Source organism: Onychomys torridus, chromosome 1 (genome assembly GCF_903995425.1).
Source record: "Onychomys torridus chromosome 1, mOncTor1.1, whole genome shotgun sequence".
NCBI classification, from domain to species: Eukaryota; Metazoa; Chordata; class Mammalia; order Rodentia; family Cricetidae; genus Onychomys; species Onychomys torridus.
Genome location: NC_050443.1, coordinates 30,118,956 through 30,145,346, shown reverse-complemented (window position 1 = coordinate 30,145,346; position 26,391 = coordinate 30,118,956). Strand labels below are relative to the sequence as shown.

Below are 26,391 nucleotides of genomic sequence, written 5' to 3'. Positions count from 1 at the left end.
CAGCACAGATCTCTAAGAGATATGCTGAATGAATGAATGAGTGAGTGAGTGAAGTAAAGCAGTCAGGGGGGTCGGAAGTTCAGAACTACTGGTCTAGGAAGGTGGCCTAAGATAGCTCCTGCACTGTCTTTCTTTGTCTCCATGGCAACCCTCCTGGGCTCCCTCAGATCAGGGTAGCTGAGGACTCAGACACTCCTGACCTGCTGCTTTTCATTTCTCTTTCTCAACTCTATTTCTTCTTGTAGTTCTGGGATTTGAACCCAGGGCCATGCAAGTATTAGGCAAGCACTGTACCTTCCCAGTCCACCCATGGTAGTTTTCAAATGTTGGAGACCCTTGGAGGAATCTGCGGGCTGAGGTAGTCGTCACTCCCCCCACTCATACTTCTCAAAGCACGGTCCTGAGACCACAGCCACTGACAGCTAAGACCTTTAAAAAATGCATATTCTTGCATCCCACCCAACCCACTGAGGCAGAAATCAGGCTGTGGGGTGGGAAACCCACTTGAGTCTGTGGTGATATTGTGTTCCCCAAAGTATTGTGCACCCTAATAAACTCATCTGGGGTCAGAGACAGAACAGCCACAATATTGGACATGGAGGATAGGCAGTGGTAGCACACGCCTTTAATCCTAGCATTCCAGAGGCAGAAATTCATCTGTTCAAGGATACAGCCAAGCATGGTGACTCACTCACACCTTTAACCCCAGAAAGCGAGCCTTTAATCCCAGGAAGTGATGGTAGAAACCAGAAAGATATATAAGGTGTGAAGACCAGAAACTAGCAGCACTTGGCTAGTTAAGCTTTCAGGCTTTTGAGCAGCACAGTTCAGCTGAGACCCATTTGGATGAGGACTCAGAGACCTCCAGTCTGAGGAAACAGGATCAGCTGAGGAACGGACAAGGTGAGGGAGCTGTGGCTTATTTTGTCTCTCTGATCTTCCAGCATTCACCCCAATACCTGGCCAAGGTTTGATTTTATTAACAAGACCTGGTAAGATTCCTGCTACACGAGTCAATCAGGGTAGGGTCTGGGGGCTCCTGCTCAAAGGCAAGCTGTGCCTTTGCAGACCTCAGTTGCAGCTGGGATAGTCACATGACCCCACCAGCTGTGGCTGGCTCTGGGAAGCATTTGCTTTCTCCATACAGTGGGGGTAGCAGAGATGCGGCAACTCCCCTTTGTCCTCTGACCCCATCTTGAGACAAGAGAGCCTGCCAGCATGGTAAGAGCTTAAGGACAAGGTGCCAGGGTCTAGTCCTCAAGGCCTACCAAGTCCCACGGCAGCCTACACTACCCTCTCTGGAGTCTGTCAGGAGATTGTTAGGCCTCTATTTATTTGAGCCACAGACGAACACACTTGTGACAGGTAAGATCTGAAACTCCCCCAGAGTTAAAAACCATTGGTCACAGAAAGCAGAGAGAGAAGATAGAGGGTCAGAGAGAACCAGAGACAGATGAAGACAGAGACTCAGACTTCTCTATCCAGCTAGATTTTTGGAGGCTGATGGGTATGTAGCATGTGCCCTCCATCCCAACTCTGCAAGCAAGCACAATTATCAGCAAGCATGTTTTGGGGAAGGAGCTGCCATTAGGGTCATGGGGTCAGCGAGAGGTTGCCAGGGTCTCCCGGAAGACCTGGAGCTGGTGTGGGGTCTTACCTGGGTTGCCTTGGTGGGTCTCGGCTGCCCCCGACCAGGCCTGGAGGGGTACTGGAGCCTGAGGAGTACAGCTTCGGCCGGTAGCCCTTGTTCTGGCCAGCTACTACAGGTGCAGGGGAGACTTCCCGCCGGCGGTCTGCAGGGTGGGGTCTTCCGGCTGCCTCCCGGCCCCCGCCACAAAGGCCTATACTTCCAGGAGGTTTGTGTGGCTTGGTAGGCCTGGGTGCTTTGGCCAAGGACATGCAACTGGGGCTGGAGGTGTAGAGCGTGGTGTCAATGCCACTGTCACTGGAGCCACCCTTGGAGAAGGGGTCCTGCTCTGGCTCCAGGGGGTCCAGAGGGTCGAACCATCGGTCATCACTGTGGCTGCTGGAGGCATTGCTGGAGAGGGTATTGCTGCTGGAATGGCTTGAGTACTGAGGTTCGCCCTGAAAGGCAAGTGTGTCACCTAGATTCTAGGGGTGGGAGCCTCTGCCCATACTAGCACCCCAGAGCCAGGCATGTCTACATCATGGCTCTTCCTCTACTGGTATAGCTACCCTAGACAAGTGATTTACTTTCTCCCTGCCTCAGTTTATACATCTGTAGAATAGGTGTGTGATAAAAAGCCCTGACTCATCTGGTGCTCAGATCAACACATCTCAAACTGAGGTCTGGGGCCTCCTCCTAACCCTTTCACCATGGTACCTCCATCTTTTCAGCACCCTCCCTGCAAACCTGCTGCCTGTGTATTGCAGACACATGCTGGAACTGTCATGATGGTGTGCTCCCGTTCCCCCTGGGTTCTGTCTGCCATTACCTCCCACGGGGCCACTGCAGTACCTCCTCTCCATCTCATGTGGCCAGAGGAAAGCTGTGAGCATCTGCATGGAACCATGTCCCCCTCCCTGCTTGAAACTCTCCTGTGGCAATTTCAGGGGACTTTCATGAGCCCCTGGCGGTCTGACTCACGTTCTGTGTCTAACCCCATCTCCCCGTCTCTCTAGAGCATGATGTACCAGGCACAAGCCTCAGGGTCTTTGCACCTGCTGCTCCCTCTGTCTGTGACACTCTTCTCTCAGCTCTTTTTACGGCTCTTTCCTAACTTCATTCAAAGTCACCTCCTGTGCTGGGTAGCTTTATGCCAACTTGACACAAGCTAAAGTCATCTGAAAACTCATCTAAGACACGCCTGTGGGGCACTTTCTTACTTAGTGATTGGTGGGGGAGGGCCCAGCTCATTGTGGATCATGCCATTCCTGGGCCAGTGGCCCTGGGTTGTATGAAAAGGCAGCCTGAGCACACCGTGGGGAGCAAGCCAATAAATAAGCAGCACCCTCCATGGCCTCTGCCTCAGCTCCGGCCTCCAGGTTCCTGTCCTGTTTGAACCCTGACTTCCTTCAATGATAACAGTGCTGTGGAAGTATAAGCTGAAGACACCCTTTCCTCCCCAGCTGCTACGGTGTGTTTTCACTCCAGCAATCGTGACCCTGACTAAGACACTCCCAGGGCTTTGCTGATGATATTACCTAAGGCCGCAATGTCCGTCAAGCAACCGTAACTGGGCTTTTTAGCAATTTATAAATGTTCAGTCCATTCACTGACTGCTGCCACACTGGGAGTCAGCCTCCTGAGGACAGTGGCTCCTCTGTCCTCTTCACTACAGTCCCAATGCTCGGCATGTGGAGCAAGGCTGCCAAGACCAAACTAGATAGACAGGACTCCATTTCCCTGCCTTCTTGGCAGAGATGGAGTCCCAGCCATTGCAAGGTAGGTGGAAATGACTCATTCCATCTCTGGCCTGGGCTAAACATCTCTCCCTCGAACCTCTCCCCTCTTATCCTACTACTTCAATAATGCAGATCCTGGAGAGGGGCCCAGTAGAGGGTTTGGAGGCCCTGAGGGACAGCATGTGAGTCTCGGATTCACCCACTGCCCATTGCAGACCTGCACTGCATCCTTCTGGGGAAAGACTGGCTGAGGATGCACCTACAGAAGCCACACCCAGAGAAAGCCACCCAGCCCTCAGCAGCCATGTGCCCAGGAAAAACGCCAGCTAGTAGCCAGCACTACAGGCCTCACTCCCTGGATGAGGCAGGGTAGGCCGGGCAGGGCAAGGCACAGACTCACTTTGGAATGCCTATTGGGAGAATCTTTGCCAGCTGCGTCCTGCCTGGAGGGATGCTTGCTGCTGCTGCTTCCAGTTATGGCTGAGAGTCGGGCCTGGGCCGGCACGTGCCACAGAGGCTCTGCAGGGAAAGAAGAGACAGACAGGAGGTAAGGAGTGATGCAGGCCAGGGCCTGAAGAATCTACCCTAAACTATGGCTGCATGGTTCCACTCTGACTAACCTGTCTGCTCTGTAGTCTCTACCAATGCATGCCTTGGGCTGCAGCAGGACTCAGTTGCAGTGGGTATTTACTGAGCACATATTACATGCCAGGAAGCATTCTGAGAGTCTCATGAGGCTAACTCAGTGAACTATATAACCTTCCTTCATCGTCTCCCAAGGAGGCTGAGCACACTTGCTGTGTATGGCCAGTGGGGGCGTCTCTTTATACAGGACATGCTCACTTCCTTCCGGGCATTCTTTAACCTCACTGATGGAGTGGAAGGTCTTTACATTTTATTTAACTTTTTTCTTAAAATTTTTTTAATTTTTTTTGGTTTTTCGAGACAGGGTTTCTCTGTGTAGCTTTGTGCCTTTTTCCTGGAACTCACTCTGTAGACCAGGCTGGCCTCGAACTCAGAGATCCGCCTGGCTCTGCCTCCCGAGTGCTGGGATTAAAGGCGTGCACCACCACTGCCCGGCCTTATTTAACTTTTATTTATTTCACCTCTGTGTGTGTGAGTGTGGGCGCTTGAGTGCCACGGCATATGTGTGGAGGTCAAGGACAGCTTTTGGGAATTGGTTCTCTCCTTCCAATTTATTGAGGTGGGGTATCTCTTCTTCTTTATTCTGCTTCATTCCAAGCAAGCTGGCCCGAGCTTCTGGGCGATTCTCCTGTCGCTGTTCGAATGCTAGGATTACAGATGCACACCACCACATCTGGATTACAGATGCACTGGGCGGTGGTGGCGCACACCTTTAATCCCAGCACTCTGGAGGCAGAGGCAGGCAGATCTCTGTGAATTCGAGGCCAGCCTGGGCTACAGGGCAAGATCCAGGACAGGCAACAAAACTACACAGAGAAACCCTGTCTTGAACCCCCCTCCCCCCAAAAAAATAGATTACAGATGCACATCACCCACCACACCTGGCTTTTGTGTGGGATCTAGGGATCTAATGCAGGTTAACAGGCTTGTGTGACAACTGCTTTTATTCATCAAATCAACTCCCCAGCCCTGCATTTATTTATTAAAATTTTTATTACTTTATTTATTTGTGTGTGTGCACACGTCCCTGGGGACTGAATTCACTATATAGCTCAGGCTGGCCCGGGACTCATTCTGATCCTACTCTTTCAATCTTCCCAGTGTTGGGACTGTAGATGTGCACCATGTCTGCATACATCAGTTTGCTGGACAGCCCCAGAACTAGTAAACTAGGTACTGGAACCATCTCGAATAGAAGAGCACCATCAAGGCTCAGAGGGATAGAGTAACTGGTTCAAAGTCACGCAGTCAGAGATGGTCAGGTGGGAAGTGGACGTCAGTCTGTGCTGCCCAGCCCCTATCTTTCTGGGGTTCCCTGCCTGTCCCCAACTGGCAGTAACTGCAAGGGCTTGGAAAATATTCTAAGGACAGGCAGTTCAGGGGCCTGGTAGGCACGACTCATTAGACCCTCAAGGGATGGGGTCACCACAGAGGTCCTGTGTATGACTGGAAACTTGCTGCCAGGCCCATGGGAGCATGAGCTTCCAGCCCATAGCTGAAGGCCCCAGGGCAGCCCAGGGCCCCGAGAGTCCATGACCCTGCTGAGGAAGATGGGCCGGTTTAACACTTTCCCACCCTGGGTGCTCTGTGGTACAGGAAACATGTGGCTGTATCCATACCCTGTAGATGGTGGAGGGATCCAATAGGCTTCAGTTCAAATCTCATTATGCCACTCACCAGCAACAGCCTCTGGCAAGGGATAACCCGTCCATGCCTCACTGCCTCATTTCTGCAGTAGGATAGTCACGGTGCCCGCTGCTGTGACTCAGCGGAAGGGAACGTGGGGCACCTAGTACAATGCCAGGCATATGGCGATTACACAAAACCAGGCTGTTGACACCATGGCTGCTCATTGCATGGAGGCCGGGCAAAGCCCCGTGTCTGCTTCAGATCTTTGCCATTCCTTGTCACTCTTCTTGAATTTCCCCCTTTCTTGGTCTTCTACATGTTCTAAACTTCTTAATGACTTCTTAACACAGATCTTTCCAGTGTACATGTGTGCACATGTATGTGCGTCAGGGAAGGTGTTAGTCACCTTATAATAAGGGCTCAGGGGAGGGAGAGGGTACTGGGGCTCCAGGGACAGAAGGGGAGTAGCAGGGTCTTTTGACCCCCATCTGGGGCCTGTGCTGAATGCTTGAAAAGGCTCCTCCTCATTTTGCACTTTGGTGTGACAAAGAGCCAGGCAACATCTCTCCTTGTCTGAATGGAGTGGGAAAATAAAAAAGGGCACAAATCTGTCTTGGAAACAGATCACAGACCCATGAGCAGCACCAGGCAAGACCAGCTCACTGAGGAGGAATAAATGGTGGCATACGCCCTCAAAGAGCAGAGAGATGCACAGCAGGGACTGGAAACAGCTCTGGACTCAGAGGAGTGGGTTGGCAGTTTCTTAGAAAGTCAAACACATGATCCCACTGTTCCATGTCTAGGAACACATGCTCATGAAGAGCTAGATGAAGCGGCCCAAACTGTCCCCTCGGCACCCCTCAAGCACTAGAGTGGGGTGTACTCAGACAAAAGAATACTAAGTACAGAAATCCCATCATTTAGTCACATGGCTGCCCGGAGCTAGCGTGACACTGAGCCACAGAATCCAGAGCACATGAGCAAAGCCAGGACATGATTTTATAGCCAATGTAGTCCAGAGCCAGCCAAGAAGAAGGGAGGTCATATGTCAGACCATCAGGGAGAGGCCCTAGGGGAGGGGCAGATGGCATTGGGGCCCAGGGTGTCTTACCTGGTTTTGGGCGCTCCATGGTGCTCTCTTGGCTAGTCAGGCCACCTGAAGAGGAGTCACCGCTGGACATGCCATCGTGCATAAAGTGAGGGTCAAAAGACAGCAGCGGGTGTGGGGCGGCCGCGTACCTGCAAGGTAGAGGGGACACAGGTGAAGTCCCGGTGACGGCGCCAGAGGAGCCCGGGACCTGCTTGCCAGTGGCTTTTTAACACTCAGGAGACTGCTGTGGGCTGGGTCAATGAGCTGCTGGCAGGGCGGGGAGGCGGCCTGGGATCGGCTAGTAACTGAAGCTCAGAGAAGAGGCTCGCCTGGGACGCCTGCCAGGGGGTGGTGGCAACAGAAGTGCAGGGCACGGCAGGCTTCCCGAGGAGGGCGGGCGCAGCCTCACTAGGGCAACTGCCCTGCTTACTCAGGCCTCTGCCTCTTGGATGTAGAAGGGGGTATCTAGCCTTCCTGGGAGCTTCGGCCTCAGGCTCCCTGCAGGTTCCCCTTTCTCTGAGGGAGCTAGGCAAATCAGGCAGCATTTTGTGGGTACAGCAGACCCAGGCTGGATAGGATGAGTTCCAACCTCACTGTTGTCTTTTGCCTGGCCAGGTATAATCAATTTCTAGGCTAGGGCCTCAGTCTCCCCAGCTGTTAAGAGGTGACTTTAACAGGCCCTTTTTGACAGCACTTGGCTTGTGTCTGACACCTGACACATGGGGAGCTGAGATGTCCGGCCCACAGGTCATGCCCGTGTTCCTTTGCTGTTGGAAGAGGATTCCACAGTAGGAAGGGCCCACGGGTTTGTGGCTTAGAAACAAGGCAGGTTTGGACTCAAACCCCAGCTCCCATTGGGCAAGAACCTTGATTGAGTTATGGTTGTTTTTTGTTTTTGTTTTAGGTTTGTGATTGACTCTTTTTTATAAAAACGATTTATCTATCTTTGTGTGCATTGGTGTTTTGCCTGCATGTATGTCTCTGTGAGGTGCCATATGGGTGCTGGGAATTGAACCCAGGTCCTCTGGAAGAGTAGTCAGTGTTCTTAACTGCTGAACCATCTCTCCAGCCCCATGATTCATTCTTTTAAAAATATTTTTTATTGTTGTTGGTGGTGGTGGCACACGCCTTTAACCCCAGCACTCGGGAGGCAGAGGCAGGCGGATCTCTGTGAGTTCAAGGCCAGCCTGGTCTACAAAGTGAGTTCCCAGACAGCCAGAGCCATTACACAGGGAAGCCCTGTCTCAAACAAAATAAAACAAAACATATCTATTATCACTTTTATTTATGTGTGTGCACATGTGCCTAGACCACAACACACATGCAGAGGTCAGAGGGCACCTTGCAGGAGTCTGGTCTCTCTTTCCACCATAGGGGATCTGGAGACTGAACTCAGGTTGGCAGCAGGTGCCTTACCCACTCAGAAATCTCGCTGGCTCTGCTTTCGTTTGTTTTTATCTTGTTTTGAGACTTCATCTCATGTAGCCCACACTGGCCTGAACTGGTTATCTAGCCAAAGATGACCTTGAACAGCTCCTCCTGCCTCCCATCTTCCCTGGTGCTAGGATTATCAGTGTGTACCATTGTACTGGGCTGAGCTGTAGTTTTTATGTTTGATAATCATAGCCAAGGTTGGGGAGTGGAGAAACAGCAGGGATGCCCCTAGACAGCCACACATACCACAGGCAAGGGCAGAATTCAAGGGAGGTGGTAGGAGTTCTCTCGTGGGGCTGCTATGAACACCTCTTGTTTTGGGGCTTGAATCTGGAATGAATACACTCCATGTGAGAGCTCATGTTTTAGAAGCTTGGCCCCAGTTGCTGGTGCTGTTTGGACTGTTATAGAAACTTAGGGAGGTGAGTTCTCTCTGGAAGAAATAGGTCACTAGTGGGTTGGGACTGTCCTTGGTCGCTTCCTTCGGCTCTGGCTCCTGGCCTGCTGTGATGGGAACGGTTATCTTCCTCCACATGCTCCTACAGGCACACGAAGCCAAGCAGCTAGGGACCAACCCCCATTACACCATCAATCAATTCTTTTCCTGAGTTGTTTTTGCCAGACACGTGGTCACAGCGACACAAAAAGCAAGTAGACTCTGTGTCCCCCTCTGTCAGAACACGGTCCAAGAATGGAGTCGTGTGAAGGGAATTCTAAGGGCATGTGAGAAAACTCCAAGAAATCAAGACAGGAGTCTTATGGCCTGCTTCTTCAAAGACATGGAATTGTTCTTGGAACACGTTTTCATGCTCCTCCTATGTAGCAGACAAGAGTGAGTTCACTTCAGATTATTCATTACAATCAGCTATTGTTACTAGTCTATATGACTCTATGGAGAAACATGTCTCTGCCATGTGCGGCTTGTCTTTGCGATTGGGCACTTTATTCACATGATTCTTCTTAGCCTTCAGAATGTAAACTGCCTGATGCTCTGAACAAAGCTGCCTATTGCACGAGACTTTAGTCCACCTCACTCATTGGCTCCATTCTCCCAGGTTCCACCACCTCTAGAGCAGCGAACACCCCTCACCTCCCATGTAAGTCTACCTCAGGCCTTTTCTGTTTATCTGGGGCTGGGTCAGGGACAGGCAGAAGGCACGGTTTTGGATGAATGGGGGTTTATAATAAAGACTTCTAAAAACTATTTGTGACTTTCTACTTCCATAATGTCATGGGCCAGATTTCCTGGCCCCTGTGACTGGCTTGGTGGCTATGACCAGTTCTCACCAATGAACTGGAAGAGGAAGTGATAGGGAATGATAGCTGCTGGGACAATCTGGGGGAAGGGCAGTGATGGGGTGGGGTGGGGTTGGTTGGAGCAGGGAGAGATAATAGCTGCTGGGACAGTCTGGGTCCTGTGAAGTCCTCAGTTAACCAAAAGTGCAACTTCGGAGCAGATGAGAAACTTCGTTATTTTGGGGATAGGGTTTCATGTAGCCCATGTTAGCCTTGAACTCACTATATAGCTGAGGAGTAATTTGAACTCCAGAGCCTCCTGGAATTATAGGCGAGTGCCCATTTTAGGAATCTGGGCTTTGTGCATGCTGAGGCAAGTATTCTATCAGCTGAGCTAAATCTCCAACCCTTTTTTTTCTTGAGACTCTTAGGCACAATGAACTACATCCCCTCAGACCCCAAATAAAACTTTATTAACATAGGTTTCAGAGATTTTCCAGTATAACCTGACTGAAATGGGAGGAGTGGAGCCCAGGGGCTTCTGGCAAGCATCTTCATCTCCTTGCTCCTAAGAAAGATAAGCTATCCTCTGTGGGCAATGGTACTTGCTGCCAAGTCTGATGACCTGAGTCCAGTCTCTGGGGTCCACATGGTAGGAAGAGACAAACAACTCCTGCAAGTTGTCTTACATGTAAGTCATTAACTACGCACGTGTGCATGCACATGCTTGTGTGCACAAGCACGTACGTATACACACACACACACACACACACACACACACACACACACACACACACACGCCGTGGTGGTTTGACTGAGATGATGTCCCCATGGTCTTGGGCATTTGAATACTTGGTCAGTGGCACTGTTTGGGGAGGTTTAGGAAGTGTGGCCTTGTTGGAGGAAGTATGTTATTGGAGGTAGGCTTTAGGAGTCTAAAGGTACTGAGTGGTAGTGGCATACACCTTTAATCCCTGCACTCGGGAGGCAGAGGCAGGCAGATCTCTGGGATTAGAGGCCAGCCTGCTCTACAGAGTGAGATCCAGGACAGCCAGAGCTATACAGAGAAACCCTGTCTCAAACAAACATAAAAGTATAAAGGTTCAAGCCATTTTGACTTTGCTCATTCATTCTTTTGTGCTTATAGTTCAAGATGTGAGCCCTCATCTGCTTTTCTAGCTGCCACATCTGCCACCTGCTGCCTCTGCTCTACCAATATGGCCTATAACATGCTGGAATCACCTCTACAAGTTGCCTTGACCATGGTGCTTTATCACAGTAATAGAAAAGTAATGATATAGGTGGCTTCTCACCCCTCCAGGTCTGGCGTGGCCTAGATAGAACACCATGAATAGCTCTGATCTTGCCATCAGTCTGAAGCTGAGGCCGTTGCTGAGGGGCCTGGGGAGATGACAAGGACAATGCTGGGCCACAGGGGATGAGTGTTCCCTGAGCCCACCCTGCTGAGATGCCTTTGTGGTATAGAACATATTTCTATGGGTTTTGAGCCCACTTTTGGTGTTTTTGGCCAAGTGACCCAGTGACATCGGCCTTGGATGCTGGGGGAGTGCTGAGCCTCTGTGACCAATGCTAGTGCTCCATGCCTCCCAGGCCTCTGACTGGTTCATTTGGTTTCCCACGAGGTCAGTGTCAAATCCTGAGCACCAAAGGGAAAGGTCAGTAGAAGCTGGGGTCAGCCAGGGAGGGTGGAGAGCACCAACGGCCAAGCCATGGGCTGCTGCCCAGTGTCTGCTCTGCATGGCCTCCTACTGGGCTTCACCACACTTCCCAGGCTCCCTTGCGTTCTGGCCAGTGAAATAACAGTTAAAGTATATAAGGAATCTCCTGGGGGGATGGCAAGCTCAAGGCCAGCCTAGGCAACTTAATGAGACTAATTCTCAAGATATAAAGTAACAAGGCAGCTGGGATGTAGCTCAGCAGCAGAGTGCTTGCCTACTATGTGTGAGACCTTGACTTTAGTCCCTAGTACAGAAAAACTACAAAACCAAACTGGGCTGGTGAGACGGCTCAGTGGGTAAAGGCAGCTGCCTCCAAGCCTGACTACTTGAATGGGATCCCCAGGACTCACTTTCAGTTGCTCCTGATTTCCACACTTGCGCTTGGAATGTATGCAGCCACAAATATACACATGCACACAGACTAGCTAAAAATGCAACAGAAAAGCAAAACAACACAAAACAATCCAAATCCAAAATGAAGAGCAGAGGCTCCAACAATGGGGAGAAAGAAGGCTCTGTCATACAGCCAAGCCTAACCTGACAGGTATCTGCAGCTGGCTTCCTCTCTCCGTAATCCCACTCAGGACAGGCTGTGCTGTCTCTAGTCACCTCACAGCTGCTTGTTTGTTTGTTTATGTTTGTTGTTTTGAGACAGGGTTTCTCTGTGTAACAGCCTGGCTGTCCTGGAACTCATTATGTAGACGAGGCTGGCCTTGAACTCACAGAGATCCGCCTGGCTCTGCCTCCCGAGTGCTGGGATCATCAACATATACCAGATTCACTTGTGTATGTGTCTATGTGCACATGCAAATACATGTGTAGCACATGTGTGGGATGTCAGGTGTCCTCCTCTGTGATTCTTTTACCTTACATGGGTTTTTTGTTTTGTTTTGTTTTAAATTACCTGCACCTCAAGCTCACCCATTAGCTGGGCAGGCCAGCTTCTGAGGTCTGAGTCTGCCTGCCCCTGCCTCCTCAGCACTCAGGCCATAGATGTGTACAGCCATGGCTGCAGTACCCATGAGTGCTAGGCACTGACCTAGGTCCCCTGGCCTCTGCACCACCTCCCCAGCTGCTGTCATTGCCTTTCTGAACTGGGTTTCTTGTTACCTCCATTTTCTGCTGTCTGACCTGTGCTGACCATTTTCTCAAAGGCTGTGACGTCCCATCTGGGGCCATTTTTATCATTTACAAGTTTTGGTCAACTCCACTGAAATGAAGACAGTCTTTATCTTGCCGTGTATGCAGAGCTCTGGGCAAACATCCCTGGAAGGAGATGGTTGCCTTCCATCTCATCTAAGGTGTGCTAATTACTCTATTTGCTTGGAAAATAAAATCACTTTCCAGATGAAAGGTTTGGGGTTCTGAGGAAGTACAGGGTGCTGAGTAGCTGTAGTTCTGGGGCACTCTGAGTAGATTAGGGGAAGGTGTCAAAGGGTCATCAGGGCCAAGCTACTAGGAGGCTGGCTTGAGATTTCTGCTTACCACTATAGAGGAAAGAACCAGGGCAGAGATGAAGGTAGACAGGCGTGGCAGGCAAGTGGAAAGTGTGGTCCAAGACCCTCTCTCTTGCCTTCACTGATGGGACAGTGGATGAGTGATTACAGGGCAGGGGACAGAAGGGATGATACAGTTAGCTGTCACCCCCAACCATCACTTTCTGTTGGTGGAGCCAAGATGCTGCAATGGTGACTTCCTCTCTCACATGACTCACATAAGTACTGACGGATTATATAAGTTCTAGACATCAATGTGACTTTGCCAGAAGCCAACTGAGGGTTCGAGAGACCTAGCTCCATCACTCTAGCTTTATTTAGAGAGTGGGTCTTATTATGTAGTCCAAGCTGGCCTTGATCCTTCTGCATCATCTTGCAGACTGCTGTGGTTATAGGTGTGTACCACTGTGCCTGGTAGAATCTTTTGTTCTTTAAAAAATAGTAAATATCAATGTATCTATATTTATTTCTTATTTACTATTTTTAAATTAATATTTATTTACTTACTTAACTTTATGTGTTTCAATGTTTTGCCTGCATGCATATATATATATGTCTAGTGCCTGTGGAAGTCAGAAGATGGTATTGGATCCTTTGGAACTGGAGTTACAGAATGCTGTGGCCACAATGCAGGTGGCTAGGAGCCAACCCAGGTCCTCTGCAAGAGGAGAAAGTGATCTTAAGTACTGAGCCATCTCTCCAGTCCCTAAAGATTTATTATTTATTTTTAATTTATGTATACAAGTGTTTTGGCTGTATATATGTATGTGACCCATTTGAGTTCAGTGTCTATGGAGGCCAGAAGAGGGTACTGAATGCCCTGGAGCTCGAGTTACAGATGGCTGAGCCACTATGTGCATGTGGGGACTGAACCCTGGTCTCTGTAAGAGTAGCTGGTCTCTTAACTGCCTCTCTGCCTCTTTGCCCCTCCCTGAATCTGTTCATTTGTTCTTTTTTCCTTTCTCTTCTTCCTTCTACTTTAAATAAATAAATAAATAGATAGATAGACAAATAAATAAATGAATGAATGAATGAATAAATAAACAAACAAACAAACAAACAAATAAATAAATAAATAAATAAATAAAAGACAGGGCCTCAGTGTGTAGCTCTGACTGGCCTGGAACTTGTTATATCAAGTTCTTCCTTTTTTTTTTTTTTTTAAATTTTTTTTTATTTTTCAAGACAGGGTTTTACTGTGTAACAGCCCCAGCTATCCTGGAACTCACTCTGTAGACCAGGCTGGCCTTGAACTCAGAGATCTGCCCGCCTCTGCCTCCCAAGTGCTGGGATTAAAGGCATGCGCTACCACAGCCTGTCCAAGTTCTCCCATTTTTAAAACAAAAAGTGGTTCTCGGGGTTGGGAAGTACTTCAGCTGGCAGTGCTTGCTAGCATACACAAAGCCCTGGGCTCCATCCCAGCACCACGTAAGCCTGTGTGGCATCACATACCTGTAATCCCAGCACTCTGGCTGAGGCGAGAGCTCAGGGGCTAAGGGCTGTCCTTGGCTGTATGATGGGTGTGAAGCTAGCTTGGGTTACTGAGGGGTGAGGATATGGGTATGAATGAGGATACAAGCAAGCTGAGCATTAGCATTCGCCTCTCTGCCACTCCGTACCATCGCAGACACGCCTTCTTCACCAGGAATTACTATCATCTCTGCACTAAGCCCAAGGAACCCTTCTTCCCTGAGGCGGCTTCCTGTGGACTAGTCATTCATAGCAACAACAAAAGTAACCCATGTGCTATGATAGTTAAATCTGGTGGTTTAGGGTCTGAGTATGCCAGGAACACCTGACATGCTCAAAGTCAGCAACAGGTGGAGATGGAAATGCTGAGCCATGAGTAGCAGAGGTTGGGGCGAGGCACCCCTGGAGCCTGGAAAAGAGAGCTGTGGGCTAGGAAGAACTAGGATCATAGGAGACAGTCTAGAGAAGCTAATGAGCAACCCCCAGCCATGCGTGTGACTGTGAGCAGGTCTCCAGGGAACCACGCATGTGGCGATGATTTGGAAGAGAAGTTCAGAATTTCAAGGGCAGGAGATTGACCAGGGCCAACCCCAGCCAGTCTTAGGCCTGATTCCTATCCAGACTGCCTCCTGTTAGCCAAGGAGAGTCTTTTTGCTGAGCCCCAGTTTTGCTTCTGCAGAATGGGGATAAGCAGTCTACCTCATGAGGCTTCTGGGAGGACTCCCTGAGATCCCGTAAGACTGATGAGAGCTACCAGAGAACCCAGAAAAGGACGCATACAAATGTATCCATTTAGTTCCTCTCATTCATTTTTGCTTTAAGTAGCAAAAGCAATGTTGGAGAAAGGCTGGCTTTCTAATAAATTGCTGGAGCAATCAGACATTCTTGGCAAAAATGGAAACTTGACCAAAACCTCTCACCTAAACAGAAGTCAAAATAATCACGGATACTGGGTGCGGCGACACTTGCACAGGTTTTTATTTTGAAGATGAGGCTGGAGGATCTCAAATGTCAAGCCCTGTCTGGGATACAGCTGGACAACTTAAAGAAACTATGTTAAAAGAAGGAAGGAAGGGAGGAAGGGAGGGAGGAAGGAAGGAAAAAAGAGAAAGGCCTTCAGATGCAGCTCAGTGGTAGAGCCCCTGCCTAGAATCCCCCAGTGAGGGGCTGGGGTGTGGCTCAGTGGTAGAGCACTTGTGTAGCATTAGAGGAGTATGGTAGGGGAATCAAGGACTTAAAATGCCCAACAGTAAAACATCTGATTTATATTAGGAAAAAGATTATAGTTTATACATCCGGGCGTTGGTGGCGCATGCCTTTAATCCCAGCACTTGGGAGGCAGAGGCAGGCGGATCTCTGTGAGTTCGAGGCCAGCCTGGTCTACAGAGTGAGTTCCAGGAAAGGCGCAAAGCTACACAGAGAGACCCTGTCTCAAAAAAAAAAAAAAAAAAGTTTGAAAGGAAAGATCCTATAAAGAAGATGAAAAGAAAAGCTCAAGGCTGACCATACAAAGAGCTCTCCAACACTGCAAAGCATGGAGTGAACTAGAAACTGGGCAAAGGCTCCCAGACATTTCACTGGAGAGGATGCATAGTTGGCAGATCAGCACACAAGATGCTCAGCACTGTTGGCCCTCAGAGCGATGCAAATTAAAACGACAATGAGACAGCAAGATGCGCCCATCAGAGCAGCTGAAATGAGAAATGGTGACGATGCCACATGGCATGAGACCATGGAGAAACTGGATCACGCACATGCTGCCAGTGGGCATGTAAAACGGACTTACCACATGGTAAGAGACTGTACTGGGCACTGAGCCCAGACAAATGGAAACTGATTTCCATGCAGCAATGTGTATGTTTGAACATACATGTTCCATGTTCACAGCCTGAATATTTATAATAGCCCAAACCCAGAAACTCACCAAGCATCTTTATCAGGGTGGATAAGTTAAACTGAGTTATCAATGAGCTGCACCTTCTTTTTTAAAAAAAGAACAACTTCAATTTTGTTTTATTTTATGAGTGTTGCCTTCATGTATATATTTGTATCACAGGTGTGCCCGGTGCCTGTGGAGGTCAGAAGAGGGTTTGGCTCTGCTGGAACTGGAGTTACAGACAGTTGTGAGCTGTCGTGTGGGTGCAGGGAACCTAGCCTGGGTCCATGCTCTTCACTGCTGAGCCATCATCCAGCTCCCTCACTTTTTATTTTTGGGACACGGTCTCATTAAGCTGCATGAGCTGGCCTTGAAGTCACTCTGTATTCCAGACTAGGGGTGAACTTTTGACCACCCCCATGTCCGTTTTTGCCTCTTATAGTTTTTTCTTTTTTCTGTCTTAGAACATGAGGTGGCTGGGACTGCAGGCCCATGGTGCAGGCTCAGCCCTTCCACGTCTGTTAGCAGCCACGCTGCCATTTGCAGTCCTGGTCCTTGCTGAGGCCCAGGTGTCATCCCAGCATGCTGCACATTCCAGAGTTTTCTTTGCCTCTCCTTTATCCTGCCATTCTGTTCATCCATGCTCCGTCCTCTCCGTGGCAGACTCCCACCACTGTCCCCTGCTTTACTCAAATGCTGCCCTCCCTGACATGGACCTCCTCTGTTGATGCGCTCCTCAGCCATGTGGTTTGCGGGACTCTCTCTAGCACAAGCAAGACCCCTGGAACTGAGTACTCCAAACATTCCTCCTAGCACTTGACCTGCTGAGCTCTTGGGATCCAGTGCCGAATGAGTGCTGAGCAGTGGCCTCTACAAGATAAACAGTGGGTTCCTTTCCCCTTTGACTTTCTAACAGAGGCTACATCCAATAAGGTGCAGAGTAAGGCTCCCAGAGTACTGTCTATTTTTGGCCCCCCAGGACAGAAACTCAGGGAAAGCCCAGGCCTATGTGGACCAGTCCTCCTTGGGTGAGAACCTCAGTTTGGTGAACTGGTCTCTGGGAGAGAGGCAAGTGGTTTGGCTTCAAATAAACTACCTGTTCTTTCCTGTCATCACTAGAGACCAAGAATTCACCATGTGTCAGCCCCAGTACTCAGTGGAGACATGGAACAGGCTGGCAAGCTCCCAGGTCTTGAAGCAAACTCATACTTTTTTCTCTTGTGCATATGGATATGTGCCATGCCCCAGAGGATGGCCTCTGTCTGTCATGTGTGCCATATCCGAGGCTGGCCTCTGTCATATGTGCCATGCCTGAGGCTGGCTCTGTCTGTCATGTGTACCATGCCCGAGGCTGGCTCTGTCTGTGTCCTCTCTCTCCCTTCTTGTCCCTTTCTCTTTTCTATCTATTTTCACTGGGCTAAGAGAATGGCGGTTGCTTGTGGCCATAGTCAGGGACCACTGAGGGAGCTGAATGGTATAGCTGGTCTCTTCCTTCCTTGGGGCAGGCTTCCAGGAGGAGCACAGACACTCAGGTTAGGAGGCTGGGTTTCCTGTTGTAGGATATTATTTTAACTAGGCAAAGATGTATTACTTGTTCATGCTGCAGAATATTATTTTAACTGTGTAAAGGTGTGTTACATTTGTTTCTGCTGCCTTTTTAATGATGTAAAGATGTGTTGCACTTGGTTCACCTTGCCTGCCTAAGACACCTGATTGGTCTAATAAAGAGCTGAACAGCCAATAGCTAGGCAGAGAAAGGCTGGGCTGGGCTGGCAAGCAGGGAGAATAAACAGGAGGAGAAAAAGAGAGCGAGAAAGAAGAATGAGAGGAGGAGGAGGAGGAGGAGGAGGAGGAGGAGGAGGAGGAGGAGGAGGCAAGGCAGACGCCGGCCATGGAGAAGCAGTGACAGTAGGATATACAGGAGAAAGAAAGGTAGAAAGCCTGAGGCAGAAGGCAGACAAAGAGAAACAGGTTAATTTAAGTTAAATGAGCTAGCCAGAAAGAAGCCTGAGCTAGGCTGAGCATTCAAAACTAATAAGTCTCCATGTCATGATTTTGGGAGCTGGTTGGTGGCCTAAAAGAAAAAGCCTGATAGAGTTTCCAGTGAGAAAAAGGCTGGGAATCATGAACAGACTACCTCAAAACCTGAAGTGGAGGTGGGCCAGCGGGGCTGGTGTGAGGCATTCAAGGGATTGCAGTATTCTAGGGCCTTGGCCAGTCATAGTGAGGGACAGAGGATGTGTCCTGAGGGCTCTGGGAATTCTGGGAGGGTCAAGCCATGCCAGAGGAGGCATGGGCAACAGAGTCTGGGAGGCTGAACAGACTGACCACAGCAGTGGGACAGAGGCAGGAGGCATTCAGAACGGATGAGGCTCATAGATCCACCTGGAGGACAGGGGGTGTCACTGACACACTGGGAGGACCTGGGAGACCAGAGCTGAAGACAGCCAGGAACAAGCTCGAATCAGATCTCATGAGGCCTTGAATGCCAAACCGCCAGTCTGGGTTTGTTCCAAAGGCACTGGAGAGCCGTGGAGACTTTGTCCAGAAAATGGAGACCTAAATTCTCCTGCTAAGAGAGCCAGTGGCAAGTCCTGCCTGGTCAGCTTAGCTCTGGTTTTCCTGTTGTTCTGCTTCTTTGTTCTAAATTTTAATTTGACATTGCTGACACCCTGGTGGTCATTTGCTGACCTCCAGGGGTCCATCAACCCCAGAACATGGAAATAAGATGGTGAGGTGCCTTTCCTGGGAATAAAAAGCGAAGAGCATTCACCAGATGACATCATTTCAAAAGCAAGGGGAACTCTGACCTTTCCGGAGATGGCTTGTATCTTGCGTAGGTGGCAGAGCCCGGGGTGGAGAAACTCCCAGAAGGCTGTCGGTAGGGAGGAACTCTGTCGGCCCCTGCTGGTGATGCCGTGAAAGGAGTTTCTGGGAAGCTGACAGGCCTGCAAAGACAGGGGAGGCAGGGCAAGGAGGCATCTCTGAAGAGGCAGACAACAGACTTCGTCCTCAGGTCCAGTCAAGTTCCTCCTGCTAGCCACCCCTGGATCTTCGTGCAAGGTGGTGGGGAGGCAGGAAGGCCCCTCTTCTTTCCTCTGTGCCCACGCTCAGCTTCTGCAGCTAGGACATGGGCCACTGGGGACAATTCTCTGCCCTTTCCTGGCATAAGAGGTTCCTCTGTCCTTCATTTTAGGGAAATACGTTTTTAAAAATGTACAGATTTCTTTTGTATATGAGTATTTTGCCTGCCTGTATGTATGTATACCCATATACACCCACAGGGGCACCTGATGCCTGCAGAGGGCATCAGATCTCCTGGAACTGGAGTTAGAAAGGCTGTGAACCACCACGTGGGTGCTGGGAACTGAGCCCAGGTCCCCTGGAAGAACAAGTGCTTTTAATTGCTAAGCCATCTCTCCAGTCCTTTTTATGATAATCTTACAGAATTTACAGGGTCTCACTATGCAGTCCTGGCTGGTGGGGAACCCACTACCTAGACCAAACTGGCATTGAATTTACAGAGATCTACCTGCCTCTGCCTCCCAAGTGTTGGGATTAAAGGTGTGCCACCACCTGCCTGACTCTATGTTTTTATATTTATTTTTTGAAGAATGTGGAGGGATGGAGGGCCACACACCCAGCATGCTTTATCTTTTAATATATGATGCATTCAAGTGAATATCTTGGCTGGGTCTGGTGGTACAAGCCTGTAATCCAAGACACTCAGAAGTCTGGAGCAGGAGGCTTTTCAGTTCAAGGCTAGCCTGAACAACATAGCAAGATCCTGTTTTAAAGAAGGTAGAGAGCAAGCTAAGGCTGCAGTTGTGGGGCACTTGCCTAGGTGCCAAAGGCTCTAGGTTCAATCCTCAGTATCACTAAATAAAACAAAATAGTATAAATTAAATACCAATATCCAAGTCCTTGAGGTGACTACCAGCCCAAGGATGCAGTAACAGCTAGCAAAGCCACCTGTGTGGGCTGCTCCCTTGGCCTGCATCCCTGATGAGGCCCGTCCTACAGGTTTTCTATTGCCCTTGGAAAAACCCTTTTCCAACCTGTCCCAGGGCCTGTGGACCTGCCCCTCAGTAGGGAGGGAAGAAGAAATGATGGGGAGAGCAGAGGGGTAAGAAGGGAAAGTGGCCGGGTGTGGTGGCGCACGCCTTTAATCCCAGCACTCGGGAGGCAGAGGCAGGCTGATCTCCGAATTCAAGGCCGGCCTGGTCTACAGAGCGAGTTCCAGGACAGCCAGGGCTGCACATACAAAAGAAACAACCAAAAAGAAGGGAAATGACTGGTGGGGGGGGCGGGCAGAAAGAGAAGGAACAAGGGTACAGGGGTGGGAGAGAGAGAAGGGTTATGAGGGGGGCTTGTGCGCAGGTGGGACACTGGGTGGCAGTGGCGTCCTGGGGGTCCTTACCTCTTGCTGTGCAGTGGCTGGGACTCACGAAAGGGGACCATTGGTGCCTGCTTCGGGAGTCGGCTGAGGGACTGGGCATGGCCGGGAGTAGCAGGGGTGCTCCACTTGGTGGCCGGCAGAGAGTTGTGGGAGGCAGGCCCGCTCCACTGCCAGGAAGCATTGCTGCGGTAGGGGGGCCGGCCTCCAGAGGTGGTGGTTTCTGACTCCGTCTTGGGCTCTGAAGTATTCATATCATAGGTCTCTGGCCACCCCCTAGAAAAACAAATTTATTACTTCTAAGGTCTGGGCCCACTAGCATGCTGGCCTTCTGCTTGAGGGGGACCAGCAGGCCAACTCCAACCCATGCTGGTTCATTTTAAAGGTAGAGTGGCATCCTTCAAATTAGGGCCTGAAGCTTACCAGCTGAGAATCCTAGGCCAGGGCCCAACACAGGGCTACAACGGCTAGACCCGAGTCCCTCTTCCTTCCTCTAGTCTTGGCTTCTCTTGGTCCCTTCCCCTTTTCTCTGGCCCAGGCCTTTAGTCAGTCAGTGTCAACGAACCAGCCCCTCCCAACCCCAAGCAGTACTTGGGCTGGAAAAGCCGATGTCCTCAAAAGCAAAGGACAGTCTCTGCCTTGTTCCCAAGAATCTCAAATGCTGCTAGAAGAGGAGCAGGTGACCTACTTTGCAAGGTGGTTAAAAAAAAAAAAAAAAAAAAAAAAAGCCTATGAAACCCAGAACCCTGGAAATAGATGCGGAGCGGCCCGTGTCTGGCAGGCACACATACCACAGTGCAGCGATTCTGCCTGGGGCTTGAGGATCCAAACTGGGCTGGCACCTCTGCTACTGCTGCCATGCAGCTCGCCACGCAGCGCGGGAGGGACCCTGAGCTTACAGAAGGCTGAGCTCAGGAAAAAATCCACCCCTCAGATCCCAAGAGCCAAGCTCTGAGAGGCAGGCCCAGAGTATCTCATCCTCTGCAGACACTCAGGCATGGCTGCTACAGAGCCATGTCAGGGGACCTGAGGATATGCTCCTGTCCAGGGTCCTACTCAGGGTACCTCTCTGTGGCAGTATGGTAGAGCTGATGCTCAGCAGGTCCTTATGGCTGTTTTGGGGATCAGGAGCCCCCAGGCACCAGGTAGGGAACAGTAGAGACACAACTATCCAACAGAGCTAGCAGATAGGCCAGGCTGGCAGAGGGTGAGGAGGACCACATATCCTGAGAATTGCTGTGTGCTCTGAGCCAGGCCGATCCCACTTCTGGACGCTAGGCATGAGCATGTGACTCACACCCAACCAATCAGAAACACCTCTCACCTCACAGTGACTAGTGTAGGATTATCACAGGCTCTGAGCAGCTCCTGGTGGGGCAAAGAGCAAACTGGGAGGCCGCAGTGGGGTGGGGGGTGTAAAGATCTATTTCTGCAGGTGTTGCTATGCTAGGGAGACCCAGTCCAGAGCTGTCACCTGTCGTGACAGCTGACCGAGGATGCCAGCAGCTAAGCTGAAGACCTTGAATTTCGGATCCCCTGGGCCTCCACCTCCTGAGTGCTGCGATTAGAGATGTGTGCCGCTGAGGGATTGAACCCAGGGTCTTCTATGTTAGGTGAGCACTCTACCAAGGAAGCCATATCCCCAGCTCCAGCATATTACCTTTTATATAAAGCTGAGAAATTCAGTAACCTGTTGAAGGCCACACAATAGCTAGCAGTAGCTAGAAATTGAGCGAGTGGCAGCTCTAGGGGACAGAGGCAGGTAGAGCTGAGTTCAAGGCCAGCCAGGCTATCTAGTGAGATCTTGTCCTCGCCATGCCTGTCTTCCCTCTGGCTTATACGCTCTTTGCCCCTTCTTTCATGTTTCCTGAGCCTTGGAAAGGATGATGCGGATAACCTGTGGATGCCTGAGCTTTCAATAGTCACGTAGCCTCTGGACTTTGACGCATCTCTGCGGTCAACCTTGGCCACTGTAAGACACAGCTTCTGTGACCAGAGCTGACAGCACCGTGACCTATGGGCTTATATAAGAGGGTCTTTAGAAGACATTTTGACAGGTACATCACGTTCATTTGGCAAACAGCTGCAGGAGTGTCCCCAGTGGGGCCCATGGCCTTCCAAGCCAGGTTTATAGTATAAGATGAGGACTCCATCCTGTGGAGCAGGCCTCTGATCCAATCAAAGCAACAGACTGCCCTAGCCCCACCCCCTTCTGAGACTGGGTCTTTCTTCATAGTCTAGGCTAGCCTCAATTTCAGTCCTCCTGTTCACAGCCTCCTGAGTGCGGAAGTCACAGTTGTGTATCATTCCTCACAACACTTGCTTTCTTTTTTCTTTTGGTGTGTTTGTAGAGGAATATCACTCTGTAGCCTTGGCTGGCTTGGAACTTGCTCTGTAGCCCAGGCTGGCCACAAACTCACAGAGATCCACCTGCCTCTGCCTCCCGAGTGCTGGTGGCAGCCCTGATGGAGCTTCTCAGATATGTAGGCATGGAGTCGAGGTCATCTGTGTTTGGGACTTGCATCTTTGAGATCCACACCTTTGAGGTGCATTAAACTAACTGTAGACTAGAATTGGTGGGATCAGAGAGGGGCACTGGTAACGAACAAGCAGGGAACCTGCTCTTGTTCTTGTTCCCTAAATAACACAGTAGAGGGCTGGAAGGATGGTTTGGTGGCTAGGGCACTTGCTGCTCAATCATGAAGACCAGAGTTCGGATCCCAGCATGAGGTCAGGTGGTTCACAAACATCTGACACCCTCTTCTGGCCTTCAAGGGCACCTGCACACATACCCATCCTACAGCAGCAGCCTTGGCCAGACAGAAGCAGAGCTTTTGTCATGAGTAGGCCTTCCGGTTAGGCTGGTTTGCTTTTTTTTTTTTTTTTTTTTTTCTGCTGCTGCTATTCCTGATAGTGTCTCATGTAGTTGAGGTGGTCTGTGAACTTGATACAGCACAGTGGAGCCTGGCCTTGAACTCCTGACCCCCCTGCCTCTACCTCTCAAGTACTAGACTCCGGCACACACCACCACCATACACACCCTGTGTGATCTGTCTCTCCCTGCAGAACACAAACTCCACTACTCTATGCCTAGCTCTCAATGGAGCTTGCATATTGTAGGACATAAATGTCCCAGTGTGTCCTGGGACAGCTGCTTTCATACTTGCTGTATCTTCTAGAAGAACATGACTGCTAAGTAGTCAGGGATGCTGTGGAGGTGCACACACGGGGCTTACATTGAGAACCAGTTCCCGCAAGGATTTCATTTATTCCATGCCCGTCCTTAGCCACTACTGAAACAGGGCTTATCACACTGGTTCTCAACCTGTGGGTCAATGACCCTTTCACATGGGTCGTATATCAGATACCCTGCAAATCAGATATTTACATTACTATTCATAACAGTAGCAAAACTGCAGTTACAAAGTAGCAATGAAAATAATTGTATGGTTGGGGGGGTCACCACACCACGAGGAACTGTAGTAAGGGTCCCAGCATTAGGAAGGCTTATCAAGTTCCCTCCCCCAGGTCTTGGGCGTATGACAGGGAAACCTCTCGAGGCTATCTGGAAGATGCCAATCTTGGCCCCCACTTGCCTCTCAGGGCAATGCCCTTACCGTCGGGGAGTGCCGTCTTCAAAAGGCGGGATGATGACCACCTTCACGGTGACGGAGGTGCGCAGCAGGTCAATCATCTGGTCATGGCTCAGTGTCACCACAGCCACCTTGCAGATCTCTACCAGTCGGCTGCCTTGCCGGAGGCCAGCCTGCCAGGCAAACCCATAGTCCTCCACTTCAGCCACTGTCCCATCGTACTTCACATGGAAGCCCAGCTGCCCCAGCCCATTCCGCCGCAGGGTCATATCCACGGTTTCCCAGCCGTTGGTCATCACCTGTGGGCAGTGGGTGGGTGAGTCTCAGTTGTCTGGGTCAGAGGCTCTTGAAGACCCTTGTGAGATTAGCCCCCTCCGAGATGGACTGGAATTCCCACTTGCCTTCTAGATGCTACCAGGATCCCAGATGGGTGAACATCACCAGATCCCAGTTTCTCCTGGTTTCTGGGTATAAAATGTACATGTGCCACTCTGTGGTTGAGATCTCAGAGGAGAGTAGTCAGGGACTGCATTCTCCAAATATTCCTGCCTCCCTCCTTCCTTACACCTGCTGAGACTGCACTTCTCAGCCCACTGTAGCCAGGTGTGTGAGCTGTGAGACAGCAGGCATGTCCTGTTGGTTAGGGTATTAATTCTGTGGCATTGCAGATGGAATCTAGGGTTACGTGCATGTTAGGCCAAATGTCTTACCACTGAGCCACACTCCAGCCCCTCATGGTGGGTTCTAGGCAAATGCTCTTACCAATGAACGACATCCTCAGCGACTTTGGCCAGAGAACCCCACTCACTCGCCTGTCTCTCGCCTCCAGTGTTGGAGTTATGGACACACATGGCCAAGGCTGGCTTTTTATGTTGGGTGCTGGGGATGAAGCTACAGGTCTTCACATTTTCACAAGTGTTCCTGCCCTACTGAGCCATGTCCCCGTGTCCCCAGTCTTCTCTGTTACTTTTCATTTTGAAGCAGGGTCTCTCACGGAATTGCTCAGGCTGGCCTTAGAACTCTTGTTCTTTCTGCCTCGCCCTCCCTCGAAATTACAGCCTGGATAAATATTTAATAGTCAGTGTGAGGCTGTGTGGACCTTTGGATTCTGCCATCGAGACCAGTAATATTCTAGATATGAGGGGCTGTCTGGACAGTTGGCGGTCCCACGGCTAGAATACGGTGGAGCAGAACCCTTTGGTCAAACTCAGAATAGGCATGTAAGAAATAAACCCTTGCTGTTTGAACCACTAATGTGTCCTGACCTGCATAGTGATGATCCTCACTGAAGTGGGGAAAGTGGTAGGCTACAATCCAATCCAATCCAATCCAATCCTTGACTAGCTTGGGTTCTTATGCCACATGGTGATATTATTTTTGAGGGACAAACCTCTTCTAACATGGAGCAGACCAGGTCACACAGGGGCTCACTTCTCATTTCTTTTAGCTTTACTCGTGTGTAATGCCTCAGTGTTTGTATATGAATGTAAGATGTTAGCACACACTAACTGGAACCCCCAGGACCTCAGTCTGCCATTAGTAAATCTTCTTGGAATGCCAAAAGATCACCTTTGCTACACTACCAACCTGACAGGCAAGATGTGCCCATTGGTGCAATAGTGGCATGACCTATTGGTATAGAGGTAACCAACCATTTTCTTCCTTTCTCTCTAATGTATCTGTGCTGTGGATATCGCTCTGTATAAATAAAATGCTGTTTGGCCAGTGGCCAGGCAGGAAGTATAGGAGGGACAAGAGAGAAGAGAGTTCTGGGAAGTGGAAGGCAGAGAGGGAGACACGGGCAGCCGCCGCCATGACAAGAAAGAAATAAGGTACTGGTAAGCCATGAGCCATGTGGCAAAGTATAGATTAATAGAAATGGGCTAAATATAAGAGTAAGAGCTAGACAATGGTAGGCCTGAGCTAATGGCCAAGCAGTTTAAATAATATAAATGTCTGTGTGTTTATTTTACAAGTGGATTGTTGGACTAACAGGGCTTGGTGGCACCTGGAGAGAAGATCTCCAACTACAAATGGCGCCCAATGTGTTGGCAAGAGTTTCCACCTAAAACCTGACAAAAAAGATTCTAAAACGGAGCTAAAAACAGCTTCCTAGCTGTCTCTCTCAAGTTAGCGGCGGCCTGCCAGTTTGAGCTACTATGGTGGGTTCCTGGAGTGTGCATCTGACCTAACTGTGTGGCGGGAATAAGGAGTCTACAAGCGGCACTTTACTCTGCTGCAGGGTGGATTTAGGCTTTGCTAGTTTAAAAAAGGTTTCTGGGCTATGCACTACTTTGATAGAACTGCTTCTGATAGTTGATGGTACACATGGCTCCAGACCCAGAGCTGGTGGTAAACTGTACCACCGCCATGTTGGGAAGCTGAGGTGGGCGGAGCCAGAAGCCACAGCGGCATTTCAAT

The 26,391-nt window shown here is 50.0% G+C and overlaps 1 protein-coding gene across 3 annotated transcripts in view; it reads right to left on the bottom strand.

The window, feature by feature from the left end:
• Sipa1l3 (signal induced proliferation associated 1 like 3) overlaps positions 1-26,391 on the bottom strand; it is a 207,223-nt gene that overhangs the window by 27,457 nt on the left and 153,375 nt on the right. For all 3 annotated transcript variants that reach the window (XM_036187739.1, XM_036187759.1, XM_036187749.1), the window contains 6 exons: positions 23,995-24,269; positions 20,402-20,653; positions 18,792-18,929; positions 6,752-6,879; positions 3,767-3,885; positions 1,658-2,085 (listed from right to left, as the gene is read on the bottom strand). In XM_036187739.1, coding sequence (XP_036043632.1) covers positions 1,658-2,085; positions 3,767-3,885; positions 6,752-6,879; positions 18,792-18,929; positions 20,402-20,653; positions 23,995-24,269 — 1,340 coding nt within the window. The remainder of the gene's footprint in view (positions 1-1,657; positions 2,086-3,766; positions 3,886-6,751; positions 6,880-18,791; positions 18,930-20,401; positions 20,654-23,994; positions 24,270-26,391) is intronic.